This window comes from Hippoglossus hippoglossus, chromosome 12 (assembly GCF_009819705.1).
Source record: "Hippoglossus hippoglossus isolate fHipHip1 chromosome 12, fHipHip1.pri, whole genome shotgun sequence".
Classification (NCBI taxonomy): domain Eukaryota; kingdom Metazoa; phylum Chordata; class Actinopteri; order Pleuronectiformes; family Pleuronectidae; genus Hippoglossus; species Hippoglossus hippoglossus.
Window position 1 is genome coordinate 12,468,184 of NC_047162.1, and position 16,677 is coordinate 12,484,860.

At 41.7% G+C, this 16,677-nt stretch overlaps 1 protein-coding gene across 2 annotated transcripts; it reads left to right on the forward strand.

The window, feature by feature from the left end:
- The first annotated feature begins 2,117 nt into the window (after positions 1 to 2,117).
- LOC117771857 (golgin subfamily A member 6-like protein 22) lies at positions 2,118 to 15,948 on the forward strand. 2 transcript variants are annotated; one of them, XM_034602682.1, is made up of 7 exons: positions 2,118 to 2,662; positions 9,329 to 9,756; positions 9,855 to 10,712; positions 10,758 to 11,856; positions 13,444 to 14,274; positions 14,807 to 14,927; positions 15,063 to 15,948. In XM_034602682.1, the coding sequence occupies exons 1-7, from the start codon at positions 2,289 to 2,291 to the stop codon at positions 15,279 to 15,281; spliced, it is 3,930 nt and encodes a 1,309-aa protein (XP_034458573.1). In that variant the 5' UTR covers positions 2,118 to 2,288; the 3' UTR covers positions 15,282 to 15,948. The 2 variants fall into 2 exon arrangements, with proteins under 2 accessions (XP_034458573.1, XP_034458574.1); XM_034602683.1 differs by having other exon boundaries at positions 9,855 to 10,567; positions 10,874 to 11,856; positions 15,063 to 15,941.
- The last annotated feature ends 729 nt before the right edge of the window (positions 15,949 to 16,677 follow it).

The window sequence follows — 16,677 nt, forward strand, 5'->3', positions numbered from 1 at the left end:
TCTTGATTGATTGATAATATATGTTGTTTATTTTATGTTGTCACCATAGACTGTATTTAAAAATGGACGACGCATCTCCACTTCCTCCCACTATCCAGAAATAAAGCATAAAATATCCTGGAGCTGCAGTAGTGAGGTCCCGCAGATACACATGCTCGACCAATCACAAGTCAGTCTCAGCTGTCAATCATGTTTCCCCCTGTTTTTTTTTTTAGCATCAAATAACTAATGAAAATCATAAAAACCAACCAGTTTTTTTCTGGTTGGTTTTTATTGCCAAGTGAGTTTGTTGTAAATGTGATGAAAATATTTTGACTTTTTGTAAATGATGAAAAGCTAAATTATTGCAGATCATAGTCCAAGCAGATGCTCACACACACACACACACACACACACACACACACACACACACACACACACACACACACACACACACACACACACACACACACACAAAAGTACTACAGTCGTTACATCACAGTCAGACAGACACTGGCAGTGCCAACACGTGCGTCACTTTTCTAATTGGCTCCAGGCTCTACATGTGTCTGCAGCTCTAATCTTTGCTGGGCATAGTAAGAGAGATCAGATACTTTCAGACCTTGTGCTTAATGTCAGCCATGATTTCAGTTTGTTGGTCTCAGGTTGTTAGATTTGTCTTTGTTTAGAGGACTTGTGATTTATGTTGATAGAAACTAACCTGACCAGACGATGTGATAACTTTGTTTCCTTTTTTAAACAGCAGGAGTCAGTGTTCAGACATGAACCGTCCTGATTCTAATAACATGAGAACATTTCTTCCAAATGGATCTACAGACTGATTCAGAACTAAATAACTGTTTGAAATCTTCCACACCCACTCTGACACACTCAGGGCCGTGGAGATCATTAGCACTTATGTGCATTGGGCAGGAAGGAAATCTACTCTAGAGAGGTTGTCAGTCCATTAATGGACTGAAAGAGACAAAGCAAAGAAACATACCCAGAGTATTTTAGAGCCTTCAATCTGTCTGATCTGCAGATGGAGGAGAATCTGTGCAGAAAGTGGCACCGCAGCCTGATAAACATTCAAAGTGGAGCAGCATGTGAAACTGAATCCAACCGTATGAAACCTATCAGCTGTCAAAGGCTTGTCAGGTATCCCGTCCTCTCTCCAAGTAACAGCCTGGGAATTATTAGAGCGGAGAGTTCTGGTGGTTTGAGACGACTTAAATGTTGAGGCAGGAATAGATGTGACAACTGATTATTACAGAACAAGACAAGGCGTCTTGTCTAGAAATACAATTCCAGACACAATTACTTGTAAAAGCCTCTGCAGAGCTCTCAGTATGTGAGCCTGAGGCTGCACCAAACCACAGAGGAAGCTATTATTTTCTTTATTAAGTCATCTGCCAAATTTCTAATCTATAAATTGATCATTTTGCAGTAATCACTATACTCAGTCCATGCAATCTGCCCACTTCACTTGTTGATATTACTCCTCTGCCACAATATACACAGTCAGACTGTAGTGAATCTGTTCTCAGTGGATCAGTGGAAAGCTGCAAGCTCGGCACGTCATCGAGGAGGAAACACATCGACAGCTGCAGGAGCGCAGGTGCTGCAACAACAGACACATACACAGTCAGTCGCAGGTCATTTGTGAACGGGTCCGGATTGGATTTAAGTAGTTAAGTACATCTCAGCCAATGGCAAAATTCAATTCCTATAGCCAGATTTTAACCAGTAGAGGGCAGTCACTAAGCATAATACTATATAAAGTGTAGAATTTAAACTCTTTTGCACTTTAAATGTCAAGATTTGGGCGTGAAAACACTACTCGATACCTAAAGACAATTGTTTTCTGCTGAGAAAAAAGGTTTAGGGGTTTAGTTACTCTTTAAGTTTAACGAAGACACAGTCAAACAAGGAAGCAGGGATTATAAAAATGTGTGTAGAGGATATGGGATGATGCTGGTGCAGAGTGACAGGTGTGAATAGGTGTGAACAGGCATCAGGTGTGTCCTCTGTGCTGCAGTGTGTGATGTGATGTGAATGATCCACACACACTCAGCATGAGGTCAACCTGTTAATCTGTGGGCGTGTCTTGTCTTATCCAAGGCGTCCTCTCTGTGTGTGAGACCACGCCCAATCAGCTGTTTCCTCAACTTCAGTCAAGTCTAAGGGAAAAACTCTCCCTCTCCCCAGACCAGTGAGTGTGTGTGTGTGAGTGAGCCGGTGCCTGACACCGCTGCTTTCTGTCCTCGGAGTTCGATTCCTGCTATAATCCAGCAACACGTGGCGCCAGCATGTCCCTGGCGGATCTGCAGTGGTGTCCCACAAGCGTCCAGGTAACGGTGCTCCAAGCCCGAGGCCTCAGGGTGAAGGGGAAAGGCGGCACCAACGATGCGTACGCGGTCATGCACCTGGGCAAGGAGAAGTACCAGACCTCGGTGGTGGAGAAGAGTATCGCTCCGGTGTGGAGGGAGGAGGCCGCGTTCGACCTGCCGCCGCTGCTGCTGCTTCACCAGGGAGGAGGTGGAGGAGCTGGAGGAGCAGGAGAGCGCGGCACGTTGCGCGTCCACGTCCTGCACCGGGCCCTGGTGGGTCCGGACAAACAGCTGGGACAGGCTGTCATCAACCTGCTGCAGCTCAGTGACGACAAAACCCGCAGCAAGACCGAGTAAGTGCCCACAGCGGGGGGTCGAGTGTGCAAGTTGCAGTGCCACATGTGCAAAAGCACATATTTGAAGTTTTACCAAGGCAAAAGTTGTAAGTCAAATTATACTAAATGTTACCAAATGTAAAACCACTAATTCAAAAGGGTCAAATCCAGGATGATGCATATCTAAGTCTATCTCTGCTGCTGACCACCTGACCTGATTTGACCAGAGTGCTGATTTTTTTTCCTTTAACAATTTAAATGTATTTTGAAGGAATCACAGACTTCTCCACATCATCCGAATGTGTTTTAAAGCACAAGCAGCCCCTCAGTATCAGGCACATGTTACTTTCTGCTTTGAGCACAGAGGAACTGATTTCCATGCACTGCAGGGGAACAGCTCCTGTCAGTCATATTAGACTGTGTGACACTGAAGGACAAAACTATAATCCCCATTAAATCCTTAAAAACTATAGCACCAAGTTTGTATTAATATGAATTATGCAGCATCTTTGATAACTGCGGATTTGGGTTTCCATATGAAGTTCTTTTGCTTGATTCATGCATTTGTAAAGACCCTGAATAGTTTCTGTGTGATTGCACTTTTTTTTTTACGTGAGGTATTCACACACACACAAATGCACATGCACACAGAGCCATGCATCGCTGCACAGAGCTGGCCCGGTGGGTTTGACTTATGAATGTTGCCCACTCGCTCCACTGCAGCTTAAGGGATTTGTTCCCTCGGCTGCAGCCTTGGAGGATGCCAATCAGCATTATTTACTGAGGCGAGTGAAGTGAGCCACAAGATTTACTCTTTCATTGACTGAACTTGGCGACAACAACAGAGCGATTCCCTCCAAAGAAGACCTGAACGTCGCCTCTCTGTGCCCAGCGAAGCACATTTAGGATCAAGACACATCAAACATTCCGATTTAACTTACACCTCGTACACAAATGAGCAAAGGAGGTGAAGTAATTACATAAAGCGTTGAGGATTTTGTGCAAAAACATTAACACCCATTTAATCCTGCACATATTTGTGGCAATAATGCCAGTGAACACGTTTTCCAGGCCTTGCTGGTGCTGCTGGTCTCAGTATAATGGTGACTATTTCTGCCCATTAAATAAGAAAATATTCATGGTCAAAGAAAAAGTTTCTCATTGTCCTTTTGATTTAAGTTAAAGATTCATCATCCTGTCACAGTGAGATGTTTGTTGTTTAGTAAGAACTTTTGTTGCACTAATAAGCTGTTTCTGGGTATTTCAGTCCCCCCCCCCCCCCCCCCCCCCACCCCCCCATGTGATTGGTATTATACAAAAGCATTATACAACAGCAGACTGCATACCAGCCTGGGCCTACAAAGCTAAACTGTAAAACAACATCAAAGCATCAAAGTAAAACAACATCAAAGCAGAAAATGGCTCTGAACAAGAGAATACAAAGATGGTTTTGGTTGGTTAGGAAGAACCCAGTCTGGTGTCGACACACGCTTCCTTCTCCTCGTTTACAGCTGTTTGTTGTGTTGCTCAGTTTGATTTTTATATTGTGATTCATTTCTGCTCAGGTTGTGTATTCACCCTTTTCCATTTGTTTGTTTGTAGGGCAAGATGAATTAAAAACAACTCAATGGACTTCCTGGAAATTTGGTGGAAGTGGTGTTTCATGACATTTTCAGTGATTCGGGGAAATAATTCATGGATCTTGGTGGAAAAACAGAATCAGGCATGTTTAGAGAAATGATATCTATGATGAGTATGTGCTATTTGGTCCAGCTTGATTAAAGTTAAGGAGACTGTTTGTCCTTGGCAGATATGTGCTCTACTTAATCTCACACTCTTCTGTCTCCTTCTCGGCTTTGACTACTGTCGCATCTTCCTCTGATCTGAAACATGTTAAGCTGAGCTTCACCTGTCGGTGCGCTGCATTATTAATCCTGCACGGTTTTGGGTTTCGTGTGCATCTCTGATCACATTTGCCCTTTTTTTGGCTGCTGTCCTTAGAAAATCAGATACAGTTTCACTTAAGCACAGCTATTTGTGGATTGAGTGTGTGTGTGTGTGTGTGCGTGTGTGTTTTTGTGTGCACTGGAAACTTATGTTTTTCGGTAGGAAACATGCTTTAGCTGGTGGAGAGTGAACGCTCTGTTGATCTTTCTGTGAGCTTGGTGAAAGCACCTCCTGAGGTTCAAATCCAGCTTTGGCCTCAACATTCCAGACAGTTTTATCTACAAAAAACAAACAGTGCGGTGGCATCAGGGACAGTCCAGCAAGGTCATTTCTACTGGAGAAAAAAATTCACTGTGGCTGATTAACCGACACACAAACAGGTCTTCACATGTGGGGGGTACAATACTGTTCGCAGTGCGTAGTGTTTTCAAATCCTGCGAAAGAAATGATTCAAGCTGTTTTATCCAAACTCATTGTGAACACACGCTGCTCGCAAATGGAGTAGACACTAATTTTATTATTCCCTTCACCAAGGAGGTTGTGTGTTAACCCCTGGTCAGTTGGTTGGTTTTTGTTTGTCTGTATGCAAGACTGGGTTTCCACGAAACTTGGTAGAAGAATGGGATATGGGTCAGGGAAGAGTCCATTTAATATTTGGTGCGGATGCAGGTTTTTCTTAACATTTTCACCATTTGTCCAGGGAATAATTAATGGATTTTGATGGAAAAGAATCAGGCAACTTTAGGGAAATGAAACCATATGAGGGAGTAAAGCTTGATTTGAATTTAGAGACTCATCTAGTTGATATTATTTAATATTATTATAATTGACTCAAAAGGCTAAGTTGATCTATAGCAGGTGTGTGGTTGTGTTTTTGTTCGTCACTAACCTTTATTTTTTCCCAGTTGTCATGGAGACGAAGAAGTGAAATTAATTTATATAAAATTAGATCTAGCTAATTCTACCCCAAGTTATTGTCAACAGACAGCAGCATGCATGGTAGCTCTTAGGTGTAGTTGTCCTTTTCCCAGCAGACATTGCAACTTGTCATATTGAGAAAGATTCTTTCTCTATCTCCCCATTTCTCACTTGCACTATTCAGTTGATAAATGTCCAGAAATGATGGTGAAATATAGTGAAACAAAATTCAGGAACTCTGCAGTAAAGAAGGACTAAATTACAGTTTCCATCCTCTACAGTGTCTACTTCAGCATGTATAGAGATATCTTTTGGATTAAATGTAGCTGTTGTCTGTGACACAATGTTAAAAGAGAATTTCTCTTCAGTTTCACTCTGCTTCCTTTGTACAGGCGTCTGTTTTGGCTTCAATGCCTCGTGGATGTGGAGCGATCCGATAAGCTCTGGACATTTTAGCGTTCTTGGACGTTATCACTGTTGCGTTGCTTTTACTCACTCAGCTCTTCTCCCCCCCCCGGCCAGCTGTGTGTTGTGATAAGCAGGACTCGGGGCCACTCGGAGCATTGTCTTATCAGCAGTTCAGGCTTCACAAGGAAGGATGTGTTTTGTGCAGAAGGTGGGATAAATGTACAAAATGTTGAGTCATGCATTATCTTCCTCTGGTTCCAGCAGAGGAACGCTCTTCCTGCTGTTCACGTGGGTGTGAGGGTAATGAGTTTCATCATCATCATCATCACCCAGGCATTGATAAGAGAAGGCCTGTTTTAATTCCTCCTCCTACACACTGCTCATGAACCCAACCAGCTAACGCCCCAACACTTTTGCAACTTCCCTCCTGATTTGACTGATGTACTTTACTTCTTCAGTTTTTTTCATACGTGGACGTGTTCACTGAATATGTGCTATGGGGAAGTACAAGTAAGGCGTACACTACTATTGTGTATTGCCAGTGTGCCATTACTTCACCAACACACTATATACTAAAACTAGGCTGCAATTGTTTGTCAGTCCCTGCTCATGTAGAAGAGTTTAAAACCACAACAAATAATTGTTAATGTGATAATTATCGATTAACTGAAATGAAAAATGTTATATTATATCTTATATAAACCTAGACTACACCATCATTATCATTACCATCATATATTAATACTCTAACTATATATAGTAACTGTTTAAGCTGTTCTATACTATATACTGAACTTTACCAATATAATAATGATATTGTATATTAGTTGGGTGGAATGGTTCTTTTCAGATATTTTCAACTTTATGAAAATCACATAAAAACTGATACCAAGCATCTCATTAGCATAGATTCAGCTTTCCTTTTCTGAAATACAGGAAGTAAGATTAAGGGGAATTTTAATTTCAAAAATGTTCTTCTTTGATAGGGAAACCATTTAAATTGATAAAAGTTATAATACAGCAGAAAGATTAAATTAAATATTATTTTTCATAGCTTTTTGCTGCACATAAACATTTTTTTAACTGTGGATTGGAATATGAATATCCTGAACAGCCGCAGAATATAAATGTGATCAATCTAACAGTGTTCTGCTAATGGACATTCGTCAGACAAATCATGAAGACGTCTCCCAGTGAAATATTTAAGGCCTGAAATGTGCAAGTTACAATATTGCTCGTGCGCTATAGAGGAGCAGAGGAGCTCTGACAGAAGTCTCACCCATTTCACAAATTCCAGGAGAAAAAGTTTCCCTCCTTTTCGTTTGTTTGTGGCACATCTGAAGCATTCCTGAGAGAGGAAGAGGAGAGAGACCCTCGACATATCTGATTCAGGACCAATGAGAGGACACTGAGTATTCCACTGGGTGAGGTGTTAACTGCAGGGAAAGAAATTACACACATACATGTACACAAAACATGATGAAATATTTATATAGACCAACGATCATAATACTTGCAGTCTTCTGTATTTAAAACAGAAAGATGAGCCACAGCCACGAGACAGAAATATGTTCTCACACACACACACACACACACACACACAAAACCCCTTCCTCATTTCCTCAGGAATTCAGATTTCAGTTGGAGTTGTTTGTTCAGTGGCGAGCTGACCTCAGATTTCTGCCTGATAGGCACTTTTTATGCTGACTCTTCCTTTTCGTTGTGCTGTTAAAATGTTCTGCACATTCCGAGACTCGTCTCTCAGGATCGGACCACGACACCGGTGCAGCGGCACAGAGGCCACACGGTCTCGTCTCAGTGGACGTCTCACACAGTCTGTTTGTCTGCATTTTGTCACAACAGCTTTAAAGTTGGAGACACGAGGGGGGAAAGGGAACGACGTTCATAAAGGCTAATGGTGCAGAAATTATGTTTCAGACAGTGCAAGCATTCATAAATCCTCCACGCTGGACGCCGCTACAGACAGTGCAGGATTATTATTTGAAGAAAAACTTTCCCTCATGGTCACGTTGCTGGTTTTCCTTAGATCATCACAGACTTTCCAAAAATATTCAAGCTGCTGCTGAGTCACTTTCCATTCGCCTCAGGATTGATCATAGTTTCCACAAAGAAAATGGGACTAAAAAGAGGACTAAACATTAACTTTACATGAGGTTTAGTTGTGAAGATTGCTTCAACCTTTACAGAACTTACACATATAGTGAGTCATATATAATGTAGAGTTTGTGGTTGTTCTGGTTGTAATACTCTTCTCTCTTGTTATTGCACTCTGTGTGTGTGATCATTAAAGCACAGGAGGAATGTGAGCACTCAGCAGACAGTGTTTTAATGTCCATGCAGTCACACTAAACTCTGTAGAACCAGAGAATTATTAATTTGACAGTCTTGTTTCTTGGCTTTTAATTGAATCATATAATTTTGTTATATGTCGTCCAAATATGTTCACTCCAAGCAAAGAATAAGTTAAAAACCAAAAACTAATTGGATGCTGAAGGTTTTATATACGTTGGAAGCGTTTCATGTGAAATAATGCATGTGTAAGTGAGCCCCAGTTCATTGCGCTGAACATTTCAAATGTTATCATTTTCACATACATGGGCCTTATACTGTGATCAATACTGTATGTGGATAAAGATGAAATATTCTTTTTGAAACTGTGTGCAGATGATGTTAAAATATCCCTTTTTTAGAGCCTGTACTGTATTTCGTTCAGTTCACTTGTGGTGCAGTCGAGCTAAAAAGAAAAAGCTTCAGGTGGCATTTAATGATGCATTTAGAGTCTTTCTTCCAAGATGGGCCAGTGCAAGTCAGATATTTGTTGCCTGTAATGTTCCTACTTTCCATGAGGTCTGGAGGAAATGTATGTAGAAATTTGTGTCATTAGTATTTCATCTTGTTTCTGGAAACAAACGCCTGTTTTAATAATAATCTAATAATCGTAGATGTATGAGCTGCTGTGATTAAATTTATGTTTGTATTTAATTTGAATAGACATGGACCTTTTTGTTTCTGCAGTAAAATTTAATTGATATTTCAACCATGTAGCTCAGCCCCATGATTAAGATAATGCTGCAGATTCCTGCTGCAGCTGTTTTCAGTGAAAACCCCCGCAGGGTCAGAAACGCATTTTCCAAATGAATGATAATGCTGTTCCATAATAACTGAGCATGTGAATAATATGTCAACTTAAAGGGGGTGATATCAATGTTGTTTTCACATCTGGTTGCCGCTGCCCCCAAGTGGTCAAAATATCAGTTCTTTGCCCAAGAATGTAACAATGCATGAAACAAGATATTTTCCAAAACATCTTCATCAATCAGACTGGGATTACGTGATGTTTAACATGTCTATGAAAAAATCCCATTCCAATAACCTCCCTCTCTTTAACAGATGGTTTAAGTTGCTGGATAAGACGGGCAAGGCGGACAAAGACAGAGGAGAGGTTCTTGTGGACATCCAGTTCATGAGGAACAACATGACCGCCAGCATGTTCGACCTCTCTGCTGCAGGAAAGTCCCGGTCCCGACTGGGCAAGTTCAAGGACAAAGTTCGCGGCAAGAAGAAGGAATCGGACGCTGCGTCTGGCCTGGTGCCATCCTTCAGTCATGTTCTGACGGACAGCGAGGGGGAGGCAATCGGAGACGAGGAGGTGGCTGTGGGGAAGGATGAGAAGAAGAAGAAACCTAAAATGAAGTCTTTGTTTTCTTCCAAGTCCAACCTGCAGAAGAACATGTCTCAGTCCATGTCTGTTCTGCCCGTGAAGAACTCGTCGCTAAGCGGCAGCCAATCGTCTGGACTGAATATGGATTCCTCCGAGGGTCAGGATAAACAACTTTTATTTTACCAAAATATCGTTAATCTTTTTAAGTCTTTTTAATCAAATGCATGTGGATTTTGTTTTCTCATGTCTTTCCAGGTAAAAAGAAGTTCAGGTTCAAGATTCACAAACGCTCAGGCAGCTCAGACGGCAAAGATTCCTCCTCTAGTCACCATAAACATGGCGCTGCAGAACAGAGTAACTTGTGCATTAATGGCAGCCATGTTTACCGTGAAGAGCAACAGACTCGAACCTCTCGCATCGGGTCAAACTTCAGTCTGGCCAGTTCAGGCCATGGATCCATGGAGGACGTCCCTGAAAGCTCCCCTCCGTCTGTGGAGTCACTTCAGGCAGGGAGGCAATATTCCCCCTGGACAGAAGAGGAGGAAGAGGAGGATACGGCTGAAGTAGAAAATTTAACAGAGGACACAGAGGAACATAGAAAGGATGAAGAGGAAATAACAAGGATGGAGGAGGAGAGGAGGAGGAGAAAAGAAGATGAAGATGAGAGGAAACAAGAAGAAGCTCTTGAGAGACTGGCTGAGCAGAAAAGGAGACAAGATGAGGAAGAAAGAAAACGGATTGAAGAAGAGAAGGTGAGACAAGAGGAAGAGGAGAGGTTGAGGAGCCAAGAAGAAGCTCTTGAGAGGTTGGCTGAGGAGAAGAGACAAGAGGAAGAAAGAAAAAGGATTGAAGAAGAGAAGGTTAGACGAGAGGAAGAGCAGAGGTTGAGGAGCCAAGAAGAAGCTCTTGAGAGGTTGGCTGAGGAGAAGCGGAGACAAGAGGAAGAAAGAAAAAGGATTGAAGAGAAAGTTAGACGGGAGGAAGAGCTAATGATTTTGAGGAAGAGACAAGAACAGGAGGAGCAGGTTAGGAGAGAAGAACAAGAGCGCGAGAGACTAGCAGAGGAAAAGAAGAGACGAGAGGAACAAGGAAGAAAGAGAATTGAGGAGGAAGATAAACGGCAAAGAGAGGAAGAGGAAAGGATTAGGATGGAGAAAGAGAGGGTCCAGGAAGACAGGATGAGACAAGAGGAAGAGGAGAGGATCACGAGACAAGAGGAAGAGTGTAGGTTAGCCGAGGAAAAGAGGAGAATGGAAGAAGAAAGAATGATTGAGGAAGAGAAAGTTAGAAAGGCGGAAGAGAGGAGGAGAAAAGAGGAAGAACAAATGAGAAGACAGGAGGTAGAAGACTGTGAGGCAAAGAGGAAACTACAGGATCAAGAAAGGAAGCAACAGGAGGAAGAGGAAAGGATTAGGAAAGAGGAGGAGAGGCGACGGGTGGAAGAGGAGAGGGCTAGGAAAGAAAAGGAAGAATATGAGAGATTGGCAGAGGAAAGAAGGAAACTAGGGCAGAAAGAAAGGGAAAGGATGGAGGATGAAGAGAGAATTAAAAGGGAGAAAGACGAAAGGATGAGGATGGAGGAAGAGGAAGCAGAGAGGGTTAGGAGGAAAGTCGAGGAGAAGAGGAGACTGGAGGAACAGGAGAGGAGGATAATTGAGGAAGAAGAAAAAAGGCAAAGGGAAGAAGGAGAGAGAATTATGAAAGAGGATAGGGCTAGGAAAGAAAAGGAAGAATATGAGAAATTGGTAGAAGAAAAGAGGAAACTGGAGGAACAAGAGAGAAGACAGAAAGAGGAAGAGGAGAGAATTAGACACAAAGAGGAAGAAAAGATTAGGATTGAGGAGGAGAGGAGGAGAAGAGAAGAGGCTAAAAAGGAAGAAATGGAAAGATTGGCAGAGGAAAAGAAGAGACTAGAGGAACAAGAGAAGAGGAGGATTGAAGAGGAAGGGAAAAGTCAAAGGGAGGAAGAGGATAGGAAGAGGAGGCTGGAGGAAGCTGGGAGGGAGAAAAGAGAGGAAGAGGCCAGAAAGCTGGAGACGGAAAAGTTAACAGAAGTACAGAAGAAAAAAGAAAATACAACCAAGGACGGACACAAAGCTGCTGGGAAGAAACCCAAAGTGGCAGAGGAGAGTCCAGCAGGAGTCACCTGCACTAATCCGTTTGATGAGACCGTCTCTAATAATCCCTTCGAGGACGTCCCCGACTCACCTGCTGCTCCCGACAGCCGCGCCTCCCAAGTGTCAAAGGTCAAACAAGGGTTAGTACAAGTCGTGTCACACTACATGGATCCAACATATTATATTTAATTGCATAACAAAAGATGTAACACAGTGTGAGCCCTTTGAGGTAAATGCTAAGCATGATATCACACAGTGGTGAAGCTAATATGCTAGATTGTATATTAAGATGGACATTGCATCTCCACTTCCTCTTGTGAAGCGAATATATCCTGGATACGGATGCCGCCATCTTGCGCTTTTGGCATCATTTGGACCCATCCTGCTGATGCAGCACTCGACCAATCGCAAGTCAGTTGCTGGTGTCAATCATAAGCTGGTGTCAACCCCCTTTTTTAGAGCATTAAATAGATAATTCAGATATAAATTTACACAAATTAACACTTGGATATACGTCCGTGTGATAAGAACTACCCAAAATGACAGTAACCATCTTTGAGAAAAATGTATTTGACTTCGACTTTTCATTTGGTCCATGTCCCCTCTGCTAACATGGAGGAAGCTGTCATGTCGTCCATCTTTGTGTAGTATCTGCTGAAGTTTAGCAGGTAAAATGTTCACCATCGTGAAGCCGGTTTACTAATTAGCCCTTGAGACAAAGCAGTAGAGGGCAACAGGATGCCATTGATTTTAGGGGGTTGAAATGTTGACCTGATGGTGGCTCTAGAGGAAAAGTAAGGGGTCAGGAATATTGTACAGCAGAATTAAACTCTGTTGTAATCAGTATCATTATTATAACTAACAAAGGCAGTGCCACTTATTACTTACTCATTATATTAAGTACAATAGGTACTGTACAGAAACTGTACTCTGACTGTTCAGTTGTTCTCACCTGTTTCACAGTCACAGTCAAGTTCTCACTTAAATTCTATTTAAAACTGACACCATCATTAAACTTGCATCAGTCCGTGCTTGTTAGCCTGCGTTAGAGTTGGTGTGAGCGTGCAGACACACAATCGTTCCACAGTGTGTGCTGGTAAGGACGTATTTTGTTCGTCAGCTGAGACTCTGCAGCTCAGTCTTACCTCATTATATTGAGTGTCGATTGAAGAGGGAGGGGAAATGACTCGAAGCTTCGACTCATTTATTCTGAGTTTGACGGTGTTGGAGTGTAAATTGAGTTTTGCTCTGCATATTCATCTTTCATTGGGACCAACAATAGGTTACGTTTGTTTGGTGGTTGGTTGGTTGGTTTGTTTGTTTGGACGCAAGATTACACAAAACAATATAATTTTGCTTCATTTTATTCAACATTTTCCATTGATTTCTCAATTTCTCAGAGAATAATTTACAAAAAAAATAACAAATCTGGATCTAGTGAATTTAAATGTGGTTTCATGAAGGAACTGTTGGGCCTTGGTGGAGGTTTGCACTCTACTGAGTGACATTCTGGTTACATCAGTAGGTTTTGTCATATTACACTGCTTTTTAAAATGGGGATACTCTTGCTTATTGTTTTGTTTAAATCCTTTTAATGATTTTTTCCCCCCCAACATCGTTGATGACATGTACTTGATTATTATCCAAGGGTATAAAAAGATCTTAGATCTGGTTTCCCTGTGAGATATTAATTAAATAGTAGGTAACAGTATGTGTCTCTTTTCCAGATATCCATCTGCTGTGTCATCAGTGGGAAGCGGGACTCGTTCCACTGATCAAAAGGACCTGATTGGAGCTCAGCGGGACAAGCGACCGGCTCCTCAGCCTCCAAGAGGGAATATAGCTGAGAGTCAGAGGGAGCAAGATGTCTCGAAACCACATCAGGCACAAACGAACAAGCAGAGTAATGACAAAGACGTCAAAACTGCCAGTGTGCTCCCTCAGCGTTCGGTGCAAGTAATCGCTCCCCTGAGTCAATCCCGAACAGATACGAAGAACCCCCAGGGCTCGATGCAAAGTAGTGACGCCAAAGGAGCAGGAGGTGTGGCCAAAAACAGTAAACGCCCTGCACCATCTAGACCTTCACTGGAAGAGGAGCTGTCGTCTAAACCTAAAAGCCTCTCTGTTTCCCAAGGAGGTGGCTCAGAGATAAAACAAGCCCCTATCATTTATAGCTCAAATCCCTTTGAAGACGACGAAGATGAGCCCACAGCACAAGATACACCAACCCCCAGTTCAGTACACTGGCCTCCAGCTGCGTCCGAAGATGCCGCCTCTCAAGCAAAACTCAAATCCTCCAAAATGGCCCATGCTCCTCCACCTCCTCCCACATCAAGCACTTTAGGAAAACAAAACACCGACGGAGGCCACGTTACGGACGCTGCCGGTGTCGCTGCACCAGATAAAGCTGCAAAGCAAACGCGTGCCCCACAGCCAGAGGTCATGATCTCTGCTGCCGTCCAGGACACGTCACTAAAAGAGCCGGAGCCTGCGAGAGCACAGAGCACTGCAGAGGTGACGGGTGTGAAAAAGGAAGGGCCTCCTACGACGTCACGCAGGTGAGGCAGTTCAGTTCCTCCACAGAATGTTACGCAGCCCATCCCTCCCCGTATTAAATTATACATCACAAACGGCTAGCTGCAGATCTCACGCCGTACGTACTCATAAAAGAAAAACCATCACGCTTCATATTCCTGAATGTCGTGTATGATTCACCCTTATTATCTTTCATCCTTTCAACCCATCCATCATTCATTTTTGCTTGTATTATTAATTGACTTGTGTGTGTGTGTGTGTGTGTGTGTGTGTGTGTGTGTGTGTGTGTGTGTGTGTGTGTGTGTGTGTGTGTGTGTGTGTGTGTGTGTGTGTGTGTGTGTGTGTGTGTGTGTGTGTGTGTGTGTGTGCATGAATTAGCTCGCAGCATTAACACTGACCTTATTCTGTTTGACGATTTGATTGCTAAATACTGATATTGATGATATGGAAGATGTGTGGTGTCATGAACAGATTTTTAACTTGCTCATCAATGCTCCATTTCCTCCTCTCATCCAGCCATTGTCTACATCTTTCTCTGTTCTTCTGTCTCTGCAGGCTTCAGCCGGTAAAACCTCTTAATCCTCAGGAACAGAAATCCGCCCCCGTTGTTCAGTCGGAGAAAAATAACAACTCCACAGAAATTGAGAAGAAAAGAGAAGTTCAGGATAAAACAAAGGTATTTTTCCTCATACGGTTGTTTTAAAGATTTATCACACTTACTTAAAGGAATTGGGGAATATTTATATACTCAATGAAAGATTCAAATGTTGGATACAAACACAGATGTAACACAAAACTCACACTTTCTCAGATTCTCTCGCAGGTAAATGACAGCGGGCCCAAAGGACCGTACACCCAGCTGACTCAAAAGGAACTCATCTCTCTGGTGCTGAAACAGGAGAAGCAGCTTTCCGAGAGAGACAAAACGATAGCAGAGCTGGAGCTGTACATCGACAACTTACTCGTGCGCGTCATAGAAGAGAGCCCCAGCATCCTGATGTCATTGAACTCTCTGAAGAAAACGGTGTAGGCGGATTCACAGCCGATGCTTTTATTTCCATCTGTATAATTAATGTAAACCTGATCGACAACGGTCCCACGACAGTAAACTTCACCTTGAAATGGTTGCAGGAGTAGAAGTTGAGGTCTGAGTTCAAGTTCATTGGAAAATGAATAATAACGGACATACAATATATTTAGTAAAGGAAATCTTGCAGTTCCTTTTTTCTAAATATTTAGTAATATTTTTGACACTTTTTTTACATTATGTACATGTCCGTCTTTGTAACAACTTCTTGTTTGTATTTGCACATGTATTAGTAATAATTATTTTAATGTCAAATTCTGTGTGGTAATAAAAACTTGAGTCTATTATTGATTTCATGACTTGTCTCTCTATTTCAAGGCAAAACTAATTTCATTCTGTCTGTTTTCTCTCGCCTGTTAGCTTGTTGTTCACTGGTCATATGTCCAGTGCACACAAGAGCCTTATTCTGCTGTTAACATGAGCTTGTTATGTAGATAAAGTTTCCTGCTCTTGAACTGAATGTCAAACATGTATGTGATTCTAAACCTTAAAAGCACTTTAATGAAGCTCATACTATTAACATGGTTTATACTGCCATTCTTTACTGTACTGAGGTCACTGCTTCATGGTCTTAAAATATGCAAAATCAATAAACGCATGATTAAACAACTGTCTTGATTTTCTGAAATGATGCTTGTGTATTAGTGATGTCTGTCACTGGTGCAAGTTTTCAAGATTTCCCAAACAATATTATACTTTTAAAATGTTGCATGGTCATCAAAAATAACCATTTTTATTGTTTCAAAACTGTTACATCTGGTACCTTTTATCTAAATTCATTATCTAAGGAAATTATAGGCCCATTTGATATTTACTAATGTAGATATAGCGGAAAATTTATATAAGCAGGATTGTCTTATGTTGCGATTTGTGTTAATATCCAAGGTTATAGTAACATAATTAGTGAGAATAGACTCACCCCGACTTTATTTGGAATTCCCTCCCTATTCAACTTTGACTAATCCTCTTAACTTCTTTTAAATCCCTTTTAAAACTTTTAATTTAAACTTAAACAAATTAAAATTGACATATTTACCTTCATTAATATTTATTTATTCAAGTCTATCTATTGTATTATTCTATATTATCTGCATCATGTCTGTTATCACGTTCCATTGTTTTAATCTAATTGGTTCTTCCTTGTAAAGAAAGTGTTCAATGATTATACTATATGTTTTAAGTGCATTATTATTATTATTATTAGTATCATTACTATTATTATTATGAGTGGTAGTCGTAGTAGTCGTAGTAGTAGTATCTTTGTCCTACGTCACTTAAAAGAGCAAGCGGAACTTATGACTCACGGAACGTTGTATCCCGTCGGACACATTTGCCTCTC